At 45.2% G+C, this 23,605-nt stretch overlaps 2 protein-coding genes across 4 annotated transcripts in view; both read left to right on the top strand.

Annotated features, from left to right (window-relative positions):
* Positions 1-9,595, top strand: nfx1 (nuclear transcription factor, X-box binding 1). Its single transcript, XM_079361938.1, has 24 exons — positions 1-82; positions 196-274; positions 1,345-2,241; positions 2,360-2,521; positions 2,794-2,871; positions 3,039-3,144; positions 3,587-3,658; positions 3,769-3,908; positions 3,994-4,093; positions 4,166-4,383; positions 4,607-4,704; positions 4,789-4,819; positions 4,917-4,999; positions 5,173-5,281; positions 5,481-5,600; positions 5,683-5,762; positions 5,858-6,088; positions 6,402-6,475; positions 7,261-7,362; positions 7,647-7,784; positions 7,938-8,004; positions 8,704-8,846; positions 8,929-9,033; positions 9,124-9,595. Exons 2-24 carry the CDS (start codon positions 256-258, stop codon positions 9,194-9,196), a joined length of 3,246 nt encoding a protein of 1,081 aa, XP_079218064.1. The 5' UTR covers positions 1-82; positions 196-255; the 3' UTR covers positions 9,197-9,595.
* Positions 9,596-10,858: 1,263 nt separating this feature from the next.
* The window catches only part of LOC306834766 (SWI/SNF-related matrix-associated actin-dependent regulator of chromatin subfamily D member 3), a 34,839-nt gene continuing 22,092 nt past the window's right edge, over positions 10,859-23,605 (top strand). For 2 of the 3 annotated variants that reach the window (XM_079360939.1, XM_079360937.1), the window contains exon 1: positions 10,861-11,202. In XM_079360939.1, the coding sequence (XP_079217065.1) occupies positions 11,191-11,202 (12 nt within the window). In that variant the 5' untranslated portion in view covers positions 10,861-11,190. Of the gene's footprint in view, positions 11,203-23,605 lie in introns of all 3 variants that reach the window. The other variant, XM_079360938.1, reaches the window with a different exon arrangement.

The raw sequence follows: 23,605 nt of genomic DNA, 5'->3' as shown, positions 1-23,605 counted from the left end.
GTTTAATAATTTGCACTTTATTCCCAAAATACTGAACCGGAAGTTCCGCTTTACGTGAGCCGTTCGTGTCAGCTTGAATCTGGTGAGTTGACGGGGGTGCTTGTTGACACTTTTAAGGTTTTTTTTTTTAATCCAGTTTTGAGAACAAGAACGAAAGTTTAAAAGGCGAACTTCGTCTCTTTTGTCCCTTATCAGTAAAAACAGCCAGCTGTCCTCAAACTTTCAGAGAAGAAGAAGAAGACAAACCGGAGTTGAATGGCCGAGGGCTCCTCAGGTAACGTTGGCTAACACGCTGCTGCTTTAAACACTTATTTAACAAGAAGAAGAAATAAACGAGTCCTGACGCAGTTCTCATCATTATATTTGACCTGACTTTCTCCGGAACGTCACTAAACGTAGCTCGCTAACACTACACACACTCAAGTTAGCTTCCTTAGCTAGCATTAGGTCTCATAGACTTTCAGCTGATTCTTTAACTCGTGTATCATTTAAGACGCGTGTTTGTTTTATTATAAGGTCTAAAACTTCAACCTTTCATCCCCCACGGTGTGGTCAGGGCCGACGTGACAACACGTGACCAGTGAACTCTGAAAGCTAGCGTTACACCTGATGTGAATGACGTCACAGTTCAGATCACTTATTAGTCACGTCACGAGCGTAGCTTTTTTAATTTATTTAATTGACAAATTATGTCAAACACAAATACACAAATGCAGTTTGACAGACGCAAAAAGACATTTTTAAATAAATGGATACATTTACAGAAAACATTCCTGAGAGCTCAAATAAGGTAGAAACTAAGTAATAAAAAATAAAATATATAATAAATATTTATAGTTAACACTATCATTATGTCGGCACATACATGTATTTAACAATCTTTATAATCACACATTTCATTAAATGTCAGACAGTACATCAAATATCTTTTCATAGTTCTCTAAAGTAAACATTGTGTTGTTTTTTTTAAGGATTTGTAAAGTAATTTAAATTCAACCAAAGAAAGAGCGGAAAAGTTGGCTTGGAGGCTGAACAGTTTTGCTTATGAATAAAATATTTTCCCAATAAAATTAAAAAAATAAAATAAATAAATGCCGAAGATACTTTGACATGTTAACATCGGTGAAGATGTGACAACACACGTCTAACCAGAATTTTATTGTGATGTTACATTAAAAAAACAGATGATTTGCCGTCTGTAGTTGGTCATGTTCATCACAATATTCATTGAATATTGGTAATTTAAGGTATTTTTAGGTGTTTTAGCCCCAAACACATTTGCTTCGATTATATTAATAAAGAAAAGTTTCAGGGTTTTAACGCTGTAATTTCTTCTCCTTGCAGACCCCCCTGATCTGAACCCAGATGAGGTCTCACGTCAAAAACCGCATCAGCAGAGATCCAGAAGAGGCCGGCCGAGACACGACAATGACAGAAACCTGAGCAGGACTGGCTATAACCCCCCTCAGCAGTATGGACACTTTAACGAGGGCCCGTTCAGCCACGATCATTCAAATTACACATTTCATCAACATCCCTCCTACCAAGGAGAAGATGGATCCAGAAGGAGAGGCAGAGGTAGAGGAAGGAGAGATGGGAATAGAGGTGTAAATGAGAATTATGACGGCCCCGGTTCCTGGCGGCAAAAACCCGGTGGAGGTGACTTTGGCTCAGACAGAGGTGTGGGAGGCGGTCACCAAGGGTTACGTCACATAGATGGAGCTGATGGAAATAGATGGCGCAGAGATGACGTCAGTAGGAATTTTGAACAAACGAACGGAGATGAGGCTAAAAGACCCAGGAAGTTTAACCAGGAGCCGAGGAGAGGACAGCCGAACGGAAAAGGGCCTCATCTGAGGGAGAACAACAACGCAGCAGGAGAAATCCCCCCCTCAGACATCAGGGAAAGAACCCAGTGGAGGAGCAGCAGGACGGGTCAGGACTCTCAGCAGGATGATCATCAGAGGAAGCAGACCGAGGTCAAGAAACGGCAAGGGCCGATCAAACCGCCAAAACCACCAGTTCAGGAAGAAGCAGGCTCAGAGAGGGGGGCCAGTGGTCATGAAGAGTCCGGTCACACGAAATCATTTCAGGACACTAAGGCTAAATCTGGAAGAGGTTCTGGACAATCAGCATCCTTTCAAGCAAGAGGGGGGCGAAGACCTCCTCCTCATCAAAACCACAGGCTGGGTCAGAGGAACTGGGACCACCGGGTACCAGAGAGCAAGGAGACACAGACAGGTGAGACAGTGTTCTGTGAGTCTGCACGTTATCAAACAGCCGCCGGACGAGTCACCTGACTCTCTCTGAACCGCTCCCCCCCCCCCCCCCCCCCCCCCCCCCCCCCCCCCCCCCACAGGGTGTCTCATTGAGCAGCTGTCCGAGGAGAAGTACGAGTGCATGGTCTGCTGCGACATCATCCGGCTCATGGCTCCAGTGTGGAGCTGCCAGAGCTGCTACCACGTCTTCCACCTGAACTGCATCAAGAAGTGGGCTCGCTCTCCGGCGTCTCAGGCCGACGGTAAAAACCATCAACAACATGTCTGCAGAGTTCACTGAGCCAGACCGCTCACTGTATTGTTATCTCTGTGTGGCTACAAAACCAGAGACGAGCAGTGCTGTTGTCGTCGGACAAAGCCTATTCTCTGTTGCCACGGTAACAGAGGCTTTGTAGTTCCTGCTGCGTCAGCTGTGTAGCTAGGTTCAGTCTGGTTTCAGTTCAGTCGGCAAAGACGCTGTTCTAATTTTATTGGGTTTATATTTGATGTGTGTTCATACTCCAATTATTTTCAGATTCGTCTGAAGGTTGGCGTTGTCCAGCCTGCCAAAACGTTACACTGAAATCGCCAACCTCCTACACCTGCTTCTGTGGTGAGTGAGCGTTTGATTCATCATGTTCGCTCAGATAAATTTACACACATCGTTTGACCCCCACCTTTTTTTTTTTTTTCAACTCTCCTCGCACCTTTCATTTGTGTTTCTGAAAGTAGAGAAAACCAGAAGATGCACTTTTTGAATTCCACATCTTATTTTTTTAGGTAAAGTGACGAACCCCGAGTGGCAGCGCAGCGAGATTCCTCACAGCTGTGGCGACATGTGCGGGAAGAAAAGGAGCGGCGTGGACTGCAACCACCCGTGCAACATGTGAGCCTTAAAGTCAAAGTGCATTTTTATTTTTTTTTAGATTTATTTTCTGGGAAACATCAAGGTCAGCCTGTGTGAGGCAGCTTTGAATAATCACATCCTCAGAGGTTCTTCTCAAGTACTGATGAAGGTCTGCAGGTGGAGAAAAGATCTACAGTCATTACTTTCTATGTTGCAAAAACCGCTCCATGCATCAGAACGGGAAGAACTCTGGGATGAGTTTCAGTGGTGCCCATTTAGGAACTGAAGATATTTGAGATCTCTAAGAAAGATTTTTGAGGTCCTGAGGGACGTTTGAAGATAAAGATGTATTTAGAGTCAGGTGAAGCCAGTTTTTGTTTTGTGGAGGGGGACTTGGATTTATGATCTTACAGGGGAGGCTTACTGTCAAAATAACCCAACAGTGTTTTTGTGTTGAACAACTTTCACCGTCTCCCTTCAGCTTGTGTCACCCCGGACCGTGTCCTCAATGTCCCGCTTTTGCAACAAAATCCTGCATCTGTGGAAAGACCAGGTAGGCTTTATTTGAATCCTGCGTCACATCTCAGGACCCTTTGGACATCATGTATCCGGGTGGAGATTTATCCCTGACGACATTAAATGAATGGACCTGTGTCTTCGCAGCCAGCCAATGCGTTGTGGTCAGGGAGCGGTGCTGCAGTGTGACAAGGTGTGTGCTGCTTTACTGAACTGTGCTGAACACTCGTGCGCCCAGGTGTGCCACGGTGGAGCGTGTCAGCCCTGCCAGCTGCAGGTTCAGCAGGGTGAGTCCCTCCTTCTCTCAGAGCTCCATATAATGAAAGCTGCCTTTTACGCATTCGAGCCCTCTGATGATGTTTGTCTCCTCAGTGTGCTACTGTGGAGCGACGCATCGTGACGTCCCGTGCGGCACAGATAAAGAAGGCTTCGACGGTTCTGGTCATTTCTCCTGTCAGAACACGTGTGGCAGGTAAGTCCGTCTGTCATCCCTCGAGTACAGGCTGTGAGAAGGTTCCTCCTCACATCGCTTCCCTCCCCTCAGGATGTTGAAGTGTGGCACTCACCGCTGCCAGCAGCCGTGCCACCGCGGGCCGTGCCAGCTGTGTCCACGCTCCCCGAGCCTGGTGAAGACGTGTCCCTGCGGTCAGACGCCGCTGTCCAAACTCCTGGAGCTGGGCTACGCCGAGCGCCGGAGCTGCTCGGACGTCATCCCCTCCTGTGGAAAGACATGCAACAAACCCCTGGCGTGTGGATCCAGCGGTGAGCACGAGAAACCCAGCGTGTGTGTGTGTGTGTGTGTGTGTGGGTGTTTGATAAAAACAACAAGTTTGTTTACTTTTCAAAATAAATATCATAATATCAAAATTAATTTTCTCAAGACGATCAAACTGGTTGTTTTGTTTTCAGACGGGTTAACGTGCTGGAGTCATCCTTCCACTTATTCAGGATAAATCAGTGAACATGCGTTTTTTTCTTCTTCCAGACATCATCCATCTGTGTGAGAAGTTGTGCCACGACGGCGCCTGCGGGCCGTGCTCTCTGACCTCGACTGTCCGATGCAGATGCGGCGCTAAGACGAAGGTACGCAGAACGTCGAGCGGAGCGTTCGTCTGATTTTTTTTTTTTGTCGTTGATTTTAGAGCTAAAACAGACTCTCTGTTTCAGGAGGTCCCGTGTGCAACGATCCAAACGGAGGGTGAGCTTCAGATGTGGTGACCTACACGTAAACGTTTTTAAAATGGCTGCCTGTCTGAGCTGTGTGGAGTTTTCAAATCTGTTTGTTGTCATTATAGACGGGCTCGTTTTCACCTGCGAGAGGCGCTGTAACAAGAAACGCTCCTGTGGTCGACACAAGTGTGGCGAGCTGTGTTGTGTGGTGAGAAGCAACGTTTTTCAACTTTTGACTTAAACATAGTTAAGTGATATAAATGTGTAGCTCTAAATTACACCTTAGATATAATTCAAATTTAAAAGACTTTATTTGTCCCCGCGGGACGATTCCAGTAATAGTGAGTGTGGATCCTAACTGGTTTCTGTCTGACCCTCCAGAGCGGCGAGCACAAGTGTCTCCTGATCTGCGGCTACAAGCTCAACTGCGGCCTCCACCGCTGCCAGGAGCCTTGTCACCGTGGAAACTGTGAGCCCTGCTGGCAGTCCAGTGAGTGCAGCTCAGCTGGATTCACGAGCCGAGTCTCAGAAACAGCCGAAAGTTTCTCTGCTAACTCCCGAAAAAAAACCCCAAGATGATAAATTTTTGTGTCCAATCATCTTTTTTTTTTTTTTTTCCTGGGATGATGTTGAGTTAAAAATGTTTCCACACAGCTGATGTCCTACGCGGTGTCCTTTCTTGTTTGCAGGTTTCGATGAGTTGACCTGTCACTGTGGCATCACCGTCTTGTACCCGCCGATCCCCTGCGGCACGAAGCCTCCCGAGTGCAAAAACATGTGTACGAGACGACACGAGTGTGACCATCCAGGTGAGACGAACCCGTCAACTCAAACGCTGCTCTCATGAAAAGGTGTTTAAGTATTTAGAGCCGACGTTTGTGTCTCGTTCAGTGTTCCACAACTGCCACAGTGAGGAGAAGTGTCCGCCGTGCACCTACCTCACTCAGAAATGGTGCATGGGAAATCACGAGGTAAAGACCCCAAAAAAAAAGACAACTCATAAAATGCCTCTTTTTTTTTTTTGTGTGTGTGTTTTTAAAAGTGAGGTTTTTATTTTGTCCCACAGCAACGCAGCAACATCGCGTGTCACCTGCAGGACATCTCCTGCGGCCTCACCTGTAACAAAACGCTGCCCTGTGAAATGCATCGCTGCAGACGCATCTGCCACCGCGGCGACTGTTTGGCAGATGGCGTCTGCCAGCAGCCCTGCGTGCTGCCTCGTCCAGACTGCTGCCACCCCTGCTCGGCTCCGTGTCATAAAGGGGACAGCTGTCCTCGCACCACCTGCACCGCCAAGGTACAAAACGCCGTCGCTGAGAACAGCTTGGCTTCCAGACGCTGAAAATTGGGCTACAAAGTTTGTGCAGATGGTCATTTTGTGGCCCCTCCCCTAAATAATGTTCAACAGCGTAGCTCTGCATTCTCTGTAATCACTTCCAGCAGCTGATGAAATCGGCTGTAACAGCTTCATATATAGTTGATGTGGATGAATTAAAAACGTGAGAGAAGCAGTCGCTCAACATCTGCAGGAAGTTTCCTCACAGACTTTGAGATAAAATAAAAAATAAAAAGGTCCTTCATTGAGCTCACGTGTTCTCGACCTCTCACAGGTCGCCGTGCAGTGCGACTGTGGCCGAAGAAAAGAAACCATCGTCTGCATCGAGGCGGCCAGCTCCTATCAGAGGTCAGTCCAACCGTTCCTGTGTTGAGATTTCTTCCACCTTTGACCTTTGCTTCGTTGTCTTAGTAAAGTCTCATCTGTGTTTCTTTCTCACGCCTTGGTCACATGTAGTCGGGTTTTTGTAAAAACGAATATCCTGCCCCCTCTTGACAAAAAGACGTGTGTGTTTTTGCGTTTTTAACATTCATACCGTTTCTGAATGTAAACACAGGTCGCATGTGTGACGTAAGAACATATAACATCACCCCGGTTATTGACATCCACATGCAAACGCATAAACGGAGAATTTGCAAATCTTCACTTTGGTCGGAGGTTTTTAAAAGATTTGTTTTTCATGCCGTAAAGCTGCGTTTTCATGTGGATGAGAGGAAAATGTAGAAACGTTGTTTTGTGAGATACCCGGCTACGTGTGGACGAGGCCTCCGTCTCTTTATTAAGATGCAAGCAGACAGAACATGCACACGATCAGAACAGAATGACTTGTGAACTTCTCTGAACTCTAACGGGGAGACTTTAATCCTTTAGTTTATTAAACCTTCTGTTACACCAAGATTAAGATGAAATCTGCCTTTTATGTATTTCTCTCTGCATTGATTCCCTGCTGCTGCTCTAATACTCAGGTCTGACTGTATTAGCAGTGATCGCTGTTAATGCTGAAAAATAAAAACCCCATCTGGTGCTTTCCAGAAGGAATCACAAGATCAATGAAAATGACACTGCTAACAATCACTAGTACTGTGTTTAAAATGGAAGAGGTCTAAAATGTGCTCGGATGTCTGACCCTGCAGATACGCAGCCATCTCCATGGCCAGCAAACTGTCGGACATGCAGCTGGGCGACTCCATGGACATCGGGCCGCTGCTGACGAAGAAGGAGATGAAACAGACCAGGTAGAGACGCAGAAACGTTACTCATGACGAGGACGGCTGAAGGATTCAAGAGGCTTTTCTTTGCTGTGGTTTTTTTTTTTTTTTTTGTGACGAGACGCTGCCTGGCAACAAGCAATTACTGAGACATTAGTCTGCAGGGAAATTGATTTCCTGTTCGCTTTTTGTTTGTGCATTAATGTTTCAAATCAATCAATCAAAGGCTTTTAATGGATTACAGCAGCCAGAAGCTTCACAAGAAGCATTTTAGCAAACAGAGGTGTTGTGTGTTTTTTTTTTTATTTCAGGCTTGAATGTGATGAAGAGTGCGCCACTCTGGAGAGAAACAGGCGCTTGGCTGAGGCGTTGCAGATCGACTCATCGTCCGACCCCTTCCATGTTCGCTCTACCTCTGTGTACAGCGACAGTCTCAAAGACGACGCCAGGTCCGTGTCTCTCTCTCTCTCTCTCTCTCTCTCTCGCTCTCGCTCTCGCTCTCTCTCTCGCTCTCTCTCTCTCTCTCTCTCTCTCTGAAAAAGCTTCATTTTTAACCAACAGCTGAAACTGAAAGCTCCTTTTCTCTTCGGCCTTTCTTTCAGAAAAGACCTGAAATTTGTCAGCGAGGTGGAGGAGGAGATCAAGAATCTCATTGAGCTGGTAAATAAGGTAAGATGGTGGAAGTTATCCTTGTTGCAGCCAGTAGAGGGATGAGCTGTTGTGAGGCAGTGCGCCCTCTTGTGGCTGTGATGTCGATGTGGATCTTTACTAACAACACGGCCCGTCACGGCCTCTTTTAGGAAGTAGAAGACGCCTGAAGAGACTGAGAAAATATCCTCCATGTTTTTATTTTCAGCTCTGTGCCATGCAGAGTTGGAACAGGAGCGAAGCTGCGTGATGTAAAGAAGTGATCACCACCAGCTGAAGCTTTTTTTAAACAGTGAATCATTGAGCTGTTCTGCCTCCTCATGAAAGATGTTTTCACATGTGAAACCATCTTACATTTTCTGTCCTCGCTTCTATTTGCCCAAAAGTTATTAAACCTCCTGTTGATATTTTTTTATTTTCTAACCAGCTTCTGAAAGAAAACGGTCGACCACTTCCAGCCTTGTTTTTCCAACCTAATAAAAAAAAAACCAACAACAACAGGACAACAGAAAGACACACTGATTGGACGACTGTCTTCTTGGTCATTTCAAACTGTATCAGAGGTTTTATCCTATTTATTCCAGAAAAGTTAACGTTCTGGAGGGCACAAATGGACCGCTTGTTTTCCAGCGTGCATGTGTGAAAACAGCTAAAAAAAAAAAAAAATGAGCCGGCGCCTCTCCAAACAAGCTCTTAATTCATGTTTTATCACGTCTGCAGGGAAAACAGCCAAAGAGAAGCCACTGCTTCAGACCCATGAACAGAGACCACCGCAAGGTCGTCCACGAGCTGGCCGAGGTCTACTGCGTGGAGAGCCAGAGCTACGACATCGAGCCCAAAAACGTCATCATCACTGCTCAAAAGTAAAAAAAATCTGTTTGCAAATCAAATCCTAACAAATCAGCAAAGTAAACGGTGAACTGAATGACGTGCGCTCATCCTCAGGGGAAAGTCGCTCTGCCCAAACTTCAGCCTGACGTCACTGATAGAGCGAGAGACGGCTGCGAGGGCGCCGCCTCCCATCGCTCACATCAAACAGCACAGCAGCAAGTAAGCCTTCCCTCTGTGCTTCAACATCATACTCTAACATGTTACACTCTGGTCTTTATCTCCGTTTATCTTCTCCATTTCTCCCCGTAGACCTGCCACTGGAAGCTGGTCGAAGGTAGTCAAAGAAGAACCTGTAATCGATTACTTTGATGTCCAGGACTGAAATGAGTCTCCGAATGTCAGAGTGAAACTCAGGATCCTTTCACTTTTACACATCTGCCAAAAAAAAAATCTTCTGAATAACCTCCTTTCATTTGTGTTTTAGCAAAAGATCATTTAGAATCCCTCCGGCTTCATCATCAAATATTAGATTATGCCTTGAAAAAAATCTCTCGACATGTGATTGCCTCCAGGGAACGCCCACACTTGGTGTATTCAACAAGGAGAAATTGAATAAGTCAAGAGTCAAGTGCTCCTTTTGAATATAGACATAAAAGTCACGCAGCTTCACACAGAATGTGCAGATGGATCATTTTCAAAAGCTCTTGATTGTTTTCTTTGCCTCCTTTGTGTGCAGTCAGACCCTTGTTGAACCCATCTTAATAAAGTCAATTTCTCCCTATTTGAAGGGTCCCGGCTTTTGATGCATTTCTTCTTCAGTTTCACTAATCGATGACTCCTCCATTAAAAAAAAAAACAGCTTCAGATTGAGATCTCTCTCTGGCTTAGATTCTTAAACGTTGTGCCAGAAACATTTTTCCTTCTTTGAGTTGGTTCTGGCTTGAACGCTTCTCTCAGACTGTGGGTGGGCGATACGACAGTGGGAGCGGGCTGCACTGCGGAAACAAAAGCTTTGTTCGAAACACGACTATGACCCAGATGTTGTGCTGCACTGTCGGAAAACTGCTCCCCAGGAAAACTTCAGGAATATCTGAGCTCCTGCGAAAGAAGGAGGGTATTGGTCGACCGTCCATTTTGTAGATGGATGGTTACGGTCACATTGCTGCTGCTGCCGTAGAGGTCAAAGGATTTGAGGTGCTGACACGAATTTGTGTCGTGTTATTGATTTGTTTTTATACTATCAAACTATCAGCAATTTTTCAGCACACACACTTCGGCTCAAGGTGTGTGTGTGTGTCTTTAATCTGAATTCAGGTAACTTCACAGAGAGGCAACAACAGCTCCCTGAAGTAAATCAAAATCCCTCATCCTGAGACGGTATAACATCCACTTGGTTAAAATATTTTATTTCATGTTCTGCAATGTGAATATGAACTTTAAATAATTCCTTAAATGTAATTAAAATTATTTTGTTTCTATACTGTTGTTAGTTTAAGTCTGCAGTATCTGATGTGTGCCATTTAAAAGCCACTGCATAATTATAAAGCTTTTTATCCTTAGCAACGGTTTGTTTTGTTTTTTTTAAGCACTACGTCTGCTCAGTTTTGTTTTTTAAAAGCATTTTTGGCCTTTATTGGACAGCTGAAGAAAGACGGGACATGTCGAGTTAGGGAGAGAGTGGGAGGATGACGTGCGGCAGAGGGCCAAGGTCGGATTCGAACCCGCGGCCACTGCAGTGTCTGTGAAGCGTTCATTTGTGGGGTTTAACAATAAAAGCTCTAAAGTTTATCAGGGTTTCCAAGAGTCCCTGAAATTTCTCAACATGTCCCAAAAATATGTTTGTCCAACTCAAAGTAAAGAGTGTAAAATTGAGCAGAAGTTAAAAAAAACTGACGGTGAACCCAATAAACCAGATCAATCAAAATCATAATGATATATCGACACTTTATTATTTTCCACTCTTTTTAAATCTTCCTCCGGACAGTTTTGTCCCCATCTCCCCCACAACCACCCACCCACAAATAAAAAAACGCTCCTGAGGATAATTTGATGACACTCCCTGCCTCTGGTAATTTGTCATTATATCGACTCTCCAGCAGAGACCGCGCGTGCGCTCCTGCTCCCTTCCGAAGAGGCTTCACCAATCCTGGCTCTGGCTCCCATCCCCGGCTCGGCGTCTCACAGGCCAGTGCTAATAAGTCGCCTAGCTGTCCGGTAATGGGGAAGTGTTAGAGAGCCGCTGCTGTCCAAAAAAAAAGCCGAGAGGAAGTTGAGGAGTGACGGGAAGCTGTGCGCTGCGCCGGACCGGACACCTCCACAGAGACGCCTCCTACAGTTGCTGTTGTTGAGTAGCCTAAAAAAAAAAAGCAGAGAGTGATGGAGAGAAAGGTATGGATGCTTATGCTACCTTGTGTTACATTAGCACGTTTTGTTTTTTACCCCCATCACTGCTCTGGATCCGCATCCACCATTAAAACTGTTCTTTCTATATTTTCTTTATCCTGTGGCGCGTTGCCAGCCGGATTAGTGCGCACTGGAGTTTTTTTTTTCCCCCCCTTCTTCTTCTTGTCTAGCTGTAATTTATTGTGCATGTGAAGAAGAAGAAGAAGAAGAAGGAGAAAAAACAGCTGCATGGATTAATTCCCTCCTCATTGTGCATCCAGGATTATTCCGGGGTGTACAGTCGCATGGTGCACAATGTATCAGAGATTATAGAGCAGGGGAGTGGGATGTGGTTGGGAATATTTAAGGGGACTGTAGCCTACAGTAGCCCCCCCCCCCCCCCCCCTCTCTCTCTCTCTTTCTCAGTCTGTCTGCATCATCACACAGCACACACAGTATAGTTGCTGCACCTCACCCCTCCACCTCCCACCTCCCACCTCCCACCCCCACCCCTCCCCGTTTTTCCAGCAGACGCAGACACCAGCGCGGCTTGTTAACCTTGACTCGTGTGGGAAACAGACACTTGAGGAGGAGGAGTAACACAAGGTGCACGGAGAAGCCCTCACGAGAGTGCATAGATGCGGCCCATCCTCTTACCTCTTTACGCATGCACTTACTCCAAACCCCCTTCCTCTCTCTCTTCTCCCACATACCCCCCCCCCCCCCCCCCTTTTTCTTTGATCCAAGGCGCACACTACAGTCGTGCCCTCGTGTGGGTCTGTTCGTGCCCCCTACCAAAATCTGTGTTTTGGATCATGCAGCAGGGAAAAAAAGTTTCAGTTTCACAGTTGTAATCTGCTGGCGAGCGTGTGGGTGCACACAGCAGTGGATGAGGAATTTTTTGGGGGTGTCCAGTTTAAACCAGATCTGCTGATCCAGAGGAAAATCTAGATGTCAAAGCCGATCCCTGCTGTAGCTTGCAGTTTATCCGCTGCTCTCTGAGTGTTTCCAGAGCCTATCAGTTCACACAGAAAGCATTAGACCGCCTTTTGATGGTGTTTATGCCACATTTATAAAGATGGAGCTTCAGCGAGTAGACAGTTAGCCAGACAAACATTACGCTGTTTCCCGTTGTGACTTTGGCTCTGTAATGGCAATTTTCCAATTTTGTACGTCCTTTTATTTGATTGCCATTAACAGGCAGGCAGGGATGAAGTTTTAACGCAGAGGCGAATCATGACAGTCCAGTTGTAATTCTTGTTGACTTGACGGTTTATTGTAGTGAATTGATGATGATAAAATGAGAACAAAACATACCATTTTCCAGCGGTTTTTCTTAGTGCTGTGCTGGTCTGACATGAGTGCTGGTCTGACATGAGTGCTGGTCTGACATGAGTGCTGGTCTGACATGAGTGCTGGTCTGACATGAGAGCTGGTCTGACATGAGTGCTGGTCTGACATGAGTGCTGGTCTGACATGAGTGCTGGTCTGACATGAGTGCTGGTCTGACATGAGTGCTGGTCTGACATGAGAGCTGGTCTGACATGAGTGCTGGTCTGACATGAGTGCTGGTCTGACATGAGTGCTGGTCTGACATGAGAGCTGGTCTGACATGAGTGCTGGTCTGACATGGGTGCTGGTCTGACATGGGTGCTGGTCTGACATGGGTGCTGGTCTGACATGAGAGCTGGTCTGACATGAGTGCTGGTCTGACATGGGTGCTGGTCTGACATGAGAGCTGGTCTGACATGAGTGCTGGTCTTACATGAGTGCTGGTCTGACATGAGAGCTGGTCTGACATGAGTGCTGGTCTGACATGGGTGCTGGTCTGACATGAGAGCTGGTCTGACATGAGTGCTGGTCTGACATGGGTGCTGGTCTGACATGAGAGCTGGTCTGACATGAGTGCTGGTCTGACATGGGTGCTGGTCTGACATGAGAGCTGGTCTGACATGAGAGCTGGTCTGACATGAGTGCTGGTCTGACATGAGAGCTGGTCTGACATGAGAGCTGGTCTGACATGAGTGCTGGTCTGACATGAGAGCTGGTCTGACATGAGTGCTGGTCTGACATGGGTGCTGGTCTGACATGGGTGCTGGTCTGACATGAGAGCTGGTCTGACATGAGAGCTGGTCTGACATGAGTGCTGGTCTGACATGAGTGCTGGTCTGGTGAGAACTGTTTGTGCTCCCCCTACCTGTTCCCTCCCCCCTTCCTGTCACCTGTGCTCCTATATAAACACCCCCGTGCCTTCAGTGTCCCTAGTGGAAAATAAAATACAAGAAATATCTAAACTAAATAACATGCCAATAACAATAAACACAAAATGGCTCCTACAGGCTCTATTCTGTAAATATAACACGTCGTTAAAACAATTAGTCTCTTTAGTTGTTTACCTAAAAAGGCCCAGTCAGCCCAATGTCTCCACCAGGTGAGCAGCTTCCACCTGTAAACTTGAGTCTTTGTGCTAAATTATTTATTTACCATAACTTGAAAAAGGCTTCACAGTTTGGTTGACTTTCTACTTGGGCAGTAAAGCGTCATAAATATATATTTTTTAATCAGTCAGTCATGAAAACTTCTTGTATTCGCTCTTATTGAACTGAGCTATCTGGTGAAATGAGGAAACAGCTTTCTCTCTCTCTGTGTGTGTCGCATGTAGATAATAAGAGTGGTGTCAATGTTCTCGTCTTATCAGGGCGAAGAAAGGCAAATATAGTTTGACTAAACGTGTCGAACATTTCTATTCAGATAGAAGTTGATTCTCTGTGTGGGCAGACAGAAAGGTTTGCAGACAGAAAAGGTGTCGCTCTACATCAGAAAGAGAAACCAGCCGGCTTCGCTGTAATCACAGAGGAATAGTCATGAACCCTTGTGGCACCATGAAGTGCTGTTTTTTTTTGGAAGGATTAAACAAATGAAAAATCTGATGTTTTCATGAACTTAAACTTGATCTTTGTTACTTCAACGATACCAGGAAGGGTCGTGTAGTTTATCGCAATATTAGCATTTCCAATACGCATCGCAAAAGTCTGAATTCATCGCAATAACGTTTTTTAATTTGGATGAAGTTGAGCGATGCTTTTTTTTATTCAGCACAAGGAGGCTATATTTGGCTAATTTTCGGGACGTTGAAGTACAGTGTTCATGCTTTCACACTATTTTGATGACGTCAGGTGAAGCTAAAGCTAGTTAGCAGCTACTCTTGGATTAATTCGGTGCATTTTTTCAGAGGAGGAAAATGTGTTTGGTGTTTTTTAAAGGGAGATGTTGTCAAAGCAGGCGTAGACGTAATGTGCACTCTTCATTTTTGTTTATTTATCGTAATTCATATCGTCATCGTAATATTGAACATTGTTATTGCAGGGTGCATATTCTTCTCATATCATGCAGGCCTGGTACCAAGTAGCTGCTAGCCGCTAACACTTACTGGAAGTGGTATCTAGTTTCTCACCTGGTTCTTGGCATGGCGGCTGAAATTGTATTTTCCTAATGTGTTTAAGTCCTTTGAAAATGTTAAGTTTGGCATCACTCGTGAAACAGGCCTACGTGACTGACCGCACCCCGTTTCTTCTGCCCCAGATGGACACTCAGTATTGTACTGTTGCTTTGTTTGAAATTCTAACTGGATTACATTGTTTTTAGAGATTTAGCGTGAACGCACACTCATCAAAACGAAAAGCTTCCAACTTCTTGAGCTTGCAACTTTTGCATTTGTTGTTTTTGCGAGTCTTTCACCTGTCCATAAACTGTCCTGGTTTCATCACAAACGTTAATCCCTCCCAGCGTCTCCCTCTCTCTCTCTCTCTCTCTTCCCGCAGCCTACTTTTCCTTCTCTTGTTCACGTACAGAACTGTCGAGTTAAGGAGGCATTCATGACTCAGCTGCTTGCTAATTTCTAAGAGCGGTCGAGTTTGATGCTGTGCATGAAGAAAAGAGACAAGAGACGCATTTAAGTGGAAAACGTCGTCGAGCAGATTACATAACCACATTTAATTCAGAAAAAGTGCCGCCTCTGTGGGAGCTTTCCATAGGTCCCTCAAAGTGCTTGCATTAATTTGTCCTGTGTGTTGGGAGTTTTTCCAGATATGACAGGCTATATATCAGCTTTCCATGCAGAGGTGCAGGAATGTCCTACTCTGCTGTTTCTCTCCTTTCTGTGCTACTTTACATTAAAGCCTGTGTATGAAGTCTTTGAGCTGCTCTTCTTTTCTTGTCGTAAAAAAAATACAAAGAGGCTTCTTTTTCAACAACATGCTGCAGAAGCGGTTGATCTTTGTCGGCGATACAGGCTGGCTCTCTGTAGGGAACAACTCGTACTAAAATAGCTCATTTTCAAACCACAGTCTTCCCTGACCCAGCCGCTGGCACAGATATTCCCCTCAGTGTTAAAGAAAAGAGAACAGGCCCATTAGTATGCAAGGTGGCGTCACAGCACCCGAGGTCTGATAGAGGATCAGCTCCTTTTACAGTCTGCTGAAGGCTTGACCTTACTTTTTAAGGAAAGCCACACAACACCCCCCCCCCCCCCCTGCACACACACACACACACACACACACACACACAAACCTCTGTCACTCTGCTCAGTTACGTTTGAAATGTAGTTTTGGTGACTCATCGAGGTCAATCAATGTTTCAGCGAGTGCAGTTTTTGTGTTTCTCCACCAGAAGTGAGATTGATTTGGAAAACTGGAAAGCCGTCGCCCTTTTTGGCTTTGTCTCCTCGATATCAGTTTGGTCGCCCAATTAAATGTTCTCTGCCTTTGTGTTTCGTGTTATTTGTGGGATAAATGGACAATGGAGCACTTCCTTTATATGGCTGGGGAGGAATGTGCTGGCTCCAAGTGGCTGAAAGAAATTAACTGACTGGGAAAAATAATCTGTTTTACTTTCAATATTAGAGCTCCAATACATGATGTATTTATAGCAGTCTGTTAATAATAAGTTGTTATTGGTATGTGTGTGTGTGAGTGTGTGTGTGTGTGTGTGTGTGTGTGTGGGGGGGGGGGTGTAATTTAAGTTAAAAAATAAAAAAAAGTGCATATAAAATGTGACATTTTTAAAGAGGATGTATTCTCCACCTTTTCAAACAGCGCCCCCTGTGGTCTAAATGAAACATCTGTGTTTCTTTGTTTTGGTCCAAATAGAACCTGAATCAAGCAGCAGAGGAGGTTTTGTGACCCCTGTAGAAACCAGCTCTCTCTGAACGCTCCGTTTCCGTGTGTGTGTCTCTTTAAATGTAATGACCTCCTGAGTTTTCCCAGTAGACACCACTCCTCTGCGGAGAGAATAAAAATGGCGGACCTGCACAAAAGTTTAGCTCTCGGCTGCGGGTGGAGATACCAGGGGAGGGGAGGGCGGATTTTTTTTTAACCAGAATCCCACTGTGACATCACAAAGGGAGCACACTAGAAACAGAGCATTTTTCTCTGTGTTGTCAGACTTATGCAGACCACAAACAAAGGACAGCATGGCTTTATTTCACATATTGTGAATCAGTACACGCTCAGGTTACCTAAATAAATGTTCAGAAACACTTTCACACATGTCCCCTTTAAGATCTGATATTTGGCACACGCTCGTGCAGATCCAGCCAAGCCATGCACTCAAACACCCCGGCATTACTGTGAAATGTGCTGCTTTTAAAAAAAAAAAAATCTTACATGATATCAAATATTTATGAATCCTGGCCGCTTTGAAGGGCCAACATAGAATCCTGAATCATTTGTATGGCTTACATTTCCCCTAAAATACATAATAATGGAGAAAATGATTCATGTTGTTTTTTCCGTATTGAAAATATAAATAAGTTTCTTAGTTTGATGGAAGGTTATTTCTTCACACTATGCAGCGTATTTGACTCTGACACAGTGCTTGATAGAGTATAGCAGACTGTCCTGCATATAGAGGTGCAGCATAACATACAGCATGTATTTATAGCTGCAACACGGAGGATTCATTTTATACAATTTGCAGCCTTTAAATACGGCTTTACTGCTGCTCTCTGAACCTCCACTGTGTCATTTCCCTCAGTGAGATTATAGATTTTTGTGGTTTTAAATTGTTCTCTTTGTAACCTAATTAACATGTTTCCTCTCCCCGCTTTTCCAACACATCATAACTGTTTTTTAATCACTGCTATCTCAGCAGGAGCACTTTCTCTCTTTCACTTGCATGTTACTCTCATTCATAATGTAGAGTTAGCCGTCTAATGAGATTGTGCGCTCGACTCCGAGACAAACTGTCTGGGACCTGATGGTGCCACAGTTCAGCGCGCGGAGGGTTGACCCATTTTAGACGCTAACGCTCGATGCTGCACCAAACTGAGCTGGAGAGAGAGAGTCGTCCTGAAACGTGCTCGCTCTAACTTCTACATGGAGCTCTCCTTTACGTTTATGAAAACAGTTATCAAACGAGCAAGGATCGAGAGAGGAGCAAACTGGACACTGGACATACAGGTGCTGACAGGAAGTGACCAGAGGCAAAAAAAACAAAAACGTCATTCATCAGAGTTCTAATCAGCATCGAAACCGTGATCATCATGACGGTCGTACATCGAGGTGTTCATGAAAGAGCCGGGTCTTTAGCTTTTTCTTAAAGGTGCAAAGAGACTCTGCAGATTAAAGGAGTTTGGAAGTTTGTTCTGCCACCGGGGGGCGACAGAGGCCCTGTTGTGAGCGTAGTGGGCGGGAAGGAGTGCAGATTATTCCGCCAGAAATAGTCAGTGGTTTCATGTTGCACAATGAGGTGGCGTTCGTGGTTGTTTTTGCGTCGTGGTTGTTGGTTTGGGTGTAGGCGACCAAATCCCAAGTCACAAAACTGATGATGTAAATTAAAGTCATTAAGAACCTATTTACAAAATCTTCAAAGACTTCTTTGAAACATTTCACCGAAGAATTGTTTTATTGCACAAATATTTAAAAAAAAAAAAACGATTGCTGGAAAATGTGCTCATGTTTTTGCCATGGAAGCTGATTTTGACTTTCTTATCTATTCAGTATTTCTAACACGTTTGGGAAGGACTTCAGGCGATACCTGGATGAAGAAAAAAAAACAGATAATTGGAAGAAACAAACAAAAAAATTCAGAACAGCTGGAGGTGATGATTAAAAACAAATTTTATTAGAAAACAATCTTTCTGTGTTTGTGACGGAGACGTGAGGTTGATTCTTCTTCTGCTGCGACTCGGATAGTGTCGTGGATAAAAAAAAAAGAGCATTTCATTCATTCCTCAGCTGATTCGATATGCAGACACAGTGGCTGTTAATTTCGGAGGCTCTCACCTCCTCCTCCTCCTCCTCCTCCTCTCTCGCTCCTGTCTTGATTTTCATCTCCTGGATTTGGAGTCCCCTCATTTCTGCCCTACACATACCAATCCTGCCCTTGTTCTGTCGGCTTGCTCTCCCGTCCTGCATGGGCAGAGCGCTGCTGAAAGATCAGGGCCAACACTTCTCTGGGATGTAGGGTAAGAAAAAAAAAAAAAGAGAGCGAGGGAGGGAGGTATTATTTTGTCAGTTTTATATGTGGTGGAGTTTGATGTGGGAGATGGCTCGGGTTTACTCATGGACTGTTTTTCACTCTCGATTTGTGTTGAAGTTGACCCGTGGCGCCCTCGGTGCTGACTAACACGCCAAACTGTAGGCCTTTTTCTTTCTCAACGTTTTCTTTTCACTTCTGGAACAGTTAGTCTCTCAGCTCACCAGCTGCTGCTGCTCCACTTTCGAAGTCTCTGCAGTTGGCGTCGCCCTCTCCCGATTGGCTGCTCGCTTTTGAAACGCAATGCAGATTATGCGGTTGTCATGGCTACGGCAAACAGGAAATGCCCCGAAGCAGGTAAACGCTCGGGGCCTTGTTCCGGTGTGTTGCACAGCGCTCGCGGGGGGAAACTCAGCTCAGCACTTTTGCTCTCGTCTTTCCATCTGCTCCCACAATGCCTCCTTTTTATTAGCTCCGCCGAGGAGTCGAACCGTAAACACTGCCTGGGAAAAAAAAGAGGCTTTGTAACACACAAACTCAGAAAAATTCAACGTCGAGCTTTAACAACCTTAAACGCAGCTTCTTCGTTTTTAATGGCCGCTTTATGCAACTTTCTCTTTCCTTCTATTTTAAGGTAAAATCAGCAGATGCCCCTTTATTCCCAGCCGCCGTATTTCTCTCCTTCTGCTGTTTCCTCTTCATTACTCATGCCTGGCTGCAACAAATCAGCCCCTGAAATGTACTTCTCCCCTCCTTAATTCCCCCTATGGTGAAGGTGCAGGTCTGCGTGCCTTTGTACATTCCCTTTGAAGGCGGGCGAGGGGCCATTGAGTAGCTTTAAAGCAGCTCGAGCTGCGTTTTTTTGTGTGCAGCTCTTAAACAGAAGAAGGAGTAGAAAGAGAGAGGCCCAGCAGCGGGAGGGAATCAGACTTTACTCCGTGCCCTCAGTACAGTCCGTTTTCCCCCTCGTGCGCCCCATCTGTCTGTGACAATAATGTCGAGGCGGGCAGGTTCCTGGTCTCTGGTATGTAAACGTTACCGCTGGGAGCTGCACGTCATACATCAGCACCAAATGAAGGTTCCAGCTTGTATCCTCTCAGCCTCTCGTTCTCCTGCCTCTCCTCTTCTTATCGTTCAGAAATCAAAAAGAGGCCGTAACAATTCTTTCATAGATTTTTATTCTTACTTTCTTGCTTTTCTTGCTTTTCGTTCTACCTTTTCAATCACACTGCAGTTTGTTTTCCTCTGGAACATTTCCTCGATCAGTTTCTCACTAGAACATATTATTACGTTTTCTGCCAAAGTTGTTTTGGTTTCGGTGATTTCACGGGAGGTTTCATTAGATTTCAGTGCTCTCGTAAATGGTTTAGTGTGGGCGGGGCTCAGTGTGGACAAGGTGATGTCATGTACTTCTGTGCACCAAACAACATTTGGGAAGGCAATTCGATCAAAGTTAATCACTCATGGTGTCAGCACTTTCAGTAAAATGTGATTAAATCGCACCACGTCCCTCCGGATGCACAAGATCACAAGTGTTCTTTTAAAGGAGCAGTATGTAACTCTGACACCTGGTGTTTAAAATGGGCACTGCAGTCTAAATTCAAAATATTACAGAGCTGTCTCCCCTCCTCCTCTCACTCAGGTCAGCATGTGGTGGACACTGTAGCTTCAGTGTTTAGCCAGCTCTGCATGTGGTGGACACTGTAGCTTCAGTGTTTAGCCAGCTCTGCATGTGGTGGACACTGTAGCTTCAGTGTTTAGCCAGCTCTGCATGTGGAGGACACTGTAGCTTCAGTGTTTAGCCAGCTCTGCATGTGGTGGACACTGTAGCTTCAGTGTTTAGCCAGCTCTGCATGTGGAGGACACTGTAGCTTCAGTGTTTAGCCAGCTCTGCATGGGTCTGTAAAGCTTTCTGCGTTCTAACCTCTCTCCATGTTTCAAAAGCATCTCCAACATTGATCCTAGTTTGAGCAGCTTTCTGCTGCTGGAGCTTATTAGAAACATGCAGAGGCTTTTTAGCTCGGGTACAATCACTTCTATCTGAAGCAGTTCCACTGCCCGCTTCCATCGCTGCAACACCTGTTGCTCTCATATCTGGCCGTCCAAAACGGCCTTCAAAGCCCCGCCTACCTGCTCTGGTCCAATCAGATCCAGAGCATTCAGGAGCAGAATCTAATAATCTGTATTAAATGTAATAGAGAAATTGATCACAAGGTTTTAAACTGCACCCAAAACAACAGAATAGTTGATCAAGCGATTTTGATGCTTTTCAAACAAATATTTATGTCATTATTAAGTGTCTAAACATCTGTGGTGAGTTTTTGTCTCTTTTATTTTAAACTCTGAAACCAAATAATGTACATGTTCATTGTTGAGGATGTCAACAATCAGTGATCTGCCCAATCACTGCACAAACCTCAAAAATGATGTGCAGTGTGCTGTTGTCATTAGAAGTATTGTTAGATACATTCCTGCTTCCCATATTGTTTCATGTTGTAAACACCTCGACGGTCCTTTGTTTGTTACACAGCCCAACATATGCTGAATAGAGTAATGATTCAGCCACTGTTACATACTGTGTTGCAGGACTTTGAACTCTTTGTCTCCCTCTTGTGGCCACATAAGAAAGCATTAAAAAAATAAACCATAAAAATCAACATTTTAAATTAATTAAAAATTAAATAAATTAAGTCAGGCTGCCATAAATGATTCGTTTCTGCAAATAAAAAAAGTCTCCGTGTTTGACACCTGTCTCTTGATTGTGCTGCATGTCTCCGATTATGGACCACTCCCTCCATTCAAAGAGCCCCCGTAACCTACCTAGCTGTTTGCGCCCCCTGTTGGTCGTAAGCAGTAGCACTTCTGCCTCCATAACCCCCTGTTAGCCCCCTACTCCCCCCCACTGTCTGCTCCACACTGGGACATTACCATTTGGTGAGACTGACTGGCTTTGGTGAGAGAGACGGTGGGGGTCCTGCAGGGGGGACTCCTGCGCTCAAGGCTCTCCTTTGCAGCGCCAAAGCTGCTGGATCTCTTTGTTATCGTCCAAACACACGTGCAGCACACGGAGACGAGACCAGGGTACAATATCAGAATCTGCATTGATATCGGTTGTGTTACAACCTCACATTAGATTTAGACGCACGCCCTGAACGCTTGTGTTTTTAAAATATTTAAAAACCTGCATCATTTGTTACGTAACGTGAGGTTGAGCTTAAGTCTGCTGCCAATGTGGACATGAGGTATGCCGGTGTTTGTCAGCAGGGAGGACACAGATGTATTGAGGCAGGAGTGGCACAAATTAAATTAGAGCTGTGCTTTTCTTATGTTACTGGATTAATGCTGGTGCAGTACTCTCATCCTAACAGCAGGTGGCATCAGCAAGCAAATGAAAGCTGTGAGCAGCCCATGGGAGTGCGTTTGTATGATTATTAAGTCAATTAAAAAAAATCAGGAGTTTGAAGGTCACATATTTTGATTACTTTTTTTGTTTTTTGTAAGTTTTTAGTCAGATTTCCTTCAGTAACGGCGCCTTTATGTTACGGATAATACGAATGGGTAAAAACAGCTTGGGTCCTTTAAGACGTCGCTCCGGGAGGACGCATCCTCTGAGCGGTCATGACCTCTGCCCTAGAGGTCACAGTCCCACCAGCCAGCTGTCCACTCTGTCAGTTTTAACAAGAGTCCCCACTTCCCTTGCAGTTCGTCCTCGCGCCATAATTACCAAGCTTGTCCCAGTGTGGACGTAATTGATGGACAGATTTTGTCCTGATTTACATGCATGTTTACAACTCTTCAGGGTAATTCACTTTCTTCTCAACCGACTTGTTTGACACTTTTTTTTTTTTATGTTTTCACACACTGGCAGGACAGAGGAAGAGGAAACAATGGTGACAATTTGCCGTCATGTGTCACAAAGCCATGCCCTCTTTGTATCTGTCCCACTTCTTCTCCTTTGTCATTCAAATAACCTCATGAATATTTCACTCCCCTGATGTGACGAGTGGCAGGAGGGAGGTGGAGAGCGAAGTGAGCGAGCGAGCGAGCGGGTGGCTGGAGGAGAGGACATGAAAGAGTCGTTATCGTTGATTTGGCGTGCTTTAAGTCAGAGTAATGACCTTGTCCTGGCGTCATTACTTCACTTCTGGTGTGTCTCATAAGTCCGCCGGACGTCCCGGAAGCAAAAATGATCTTTCTCTCTTCTTTGGCTTCAATTTTTTTTCTGCGTTTTGAGAAAAATTCTCCCCGTGAGAAACCCCCCAGCAGAGCCCTAATTACACGTGTCCCCTAACACCGTCACCCGCTGTGTCTTCCAGACGGCTCGTTTGCCCTCACACACTCACCACAGCCTGAGTTTAGCCTCCAGGCCGGCGAGTGGGTGAAAGGTGAAGCTAATGAGTCGAGCGGAGGAAACACTCCTAACCTATGAATGCACTCTGACAAAGGCCAGCGCAGAAACACAGGAAGTGAAGGGGCTCTCGACGTGGCCTTCTGGCTTCGTGAAGTGGCTTCAGAGTGTATGAGCTTTCCTATTTTCAGAGATGTTTGCTTTTAAACACTTGATGTAAATTCCTTTGACTTGAGAGGCTTTTAATTGGGGGAAAACAACAACCTCCATCTGTCTTCCTCTCAACATGAAAACATCATTACTTCAGCTTTTGAGCGCTCGCGTGATTTTCCTAGCGGCTAATTGCCCCGATGATTAAACACTTAGTCTAAAGTCAGAATCACAGCTGAACGTGGCATCACACAAGGTGAACTGTGTCATATCCGTTTGCTAAGTGTGGCTAACGTTGCATGTTGACATCAACGCGCCCGTGATGCTTACATTTTACTCTGGCCACATGGTTATACGCTAAGCTAACCTGACGCAAACTACATCATCTCTGTTTTCTTCATCAAAATACAGCCAAACCGCTCCACGTTACGCAGT

Source organism: Symphodus melops (genome assembly GCF_947650265.1).
Source record: "Symphodus melops genome assembly, chromosome: 14".
NCBI lineage: Eukaryota > Metazoa > Chordata > Actinopteri > Labriformes > Labridae > Symphodus > Symphodus melops.
The sequence above is the reverse complement of the archived record's forward strand: the minus strand, read 5'-3'. Positions and strand labels throughout refer to the sequence as shown.

Coding starts and splice junctions, on each gene's coding strand:
- nfx1 (XM_079361938.1), top strand. Junction 6,089..6,401: donor GCACCACCTGCACCGCCAAG/GTACAAAACGCC, acceptor GACCTCTCACAG/GTCGCCGTGCAGTGCGACTG. Junction 6,476..7,260: donor GCGGCCAGCTCCTATCAGAG/GTCAGTCCAACC, acceptor CTGACCCTGCAG/ATACGCAGCCATCTCCATGG.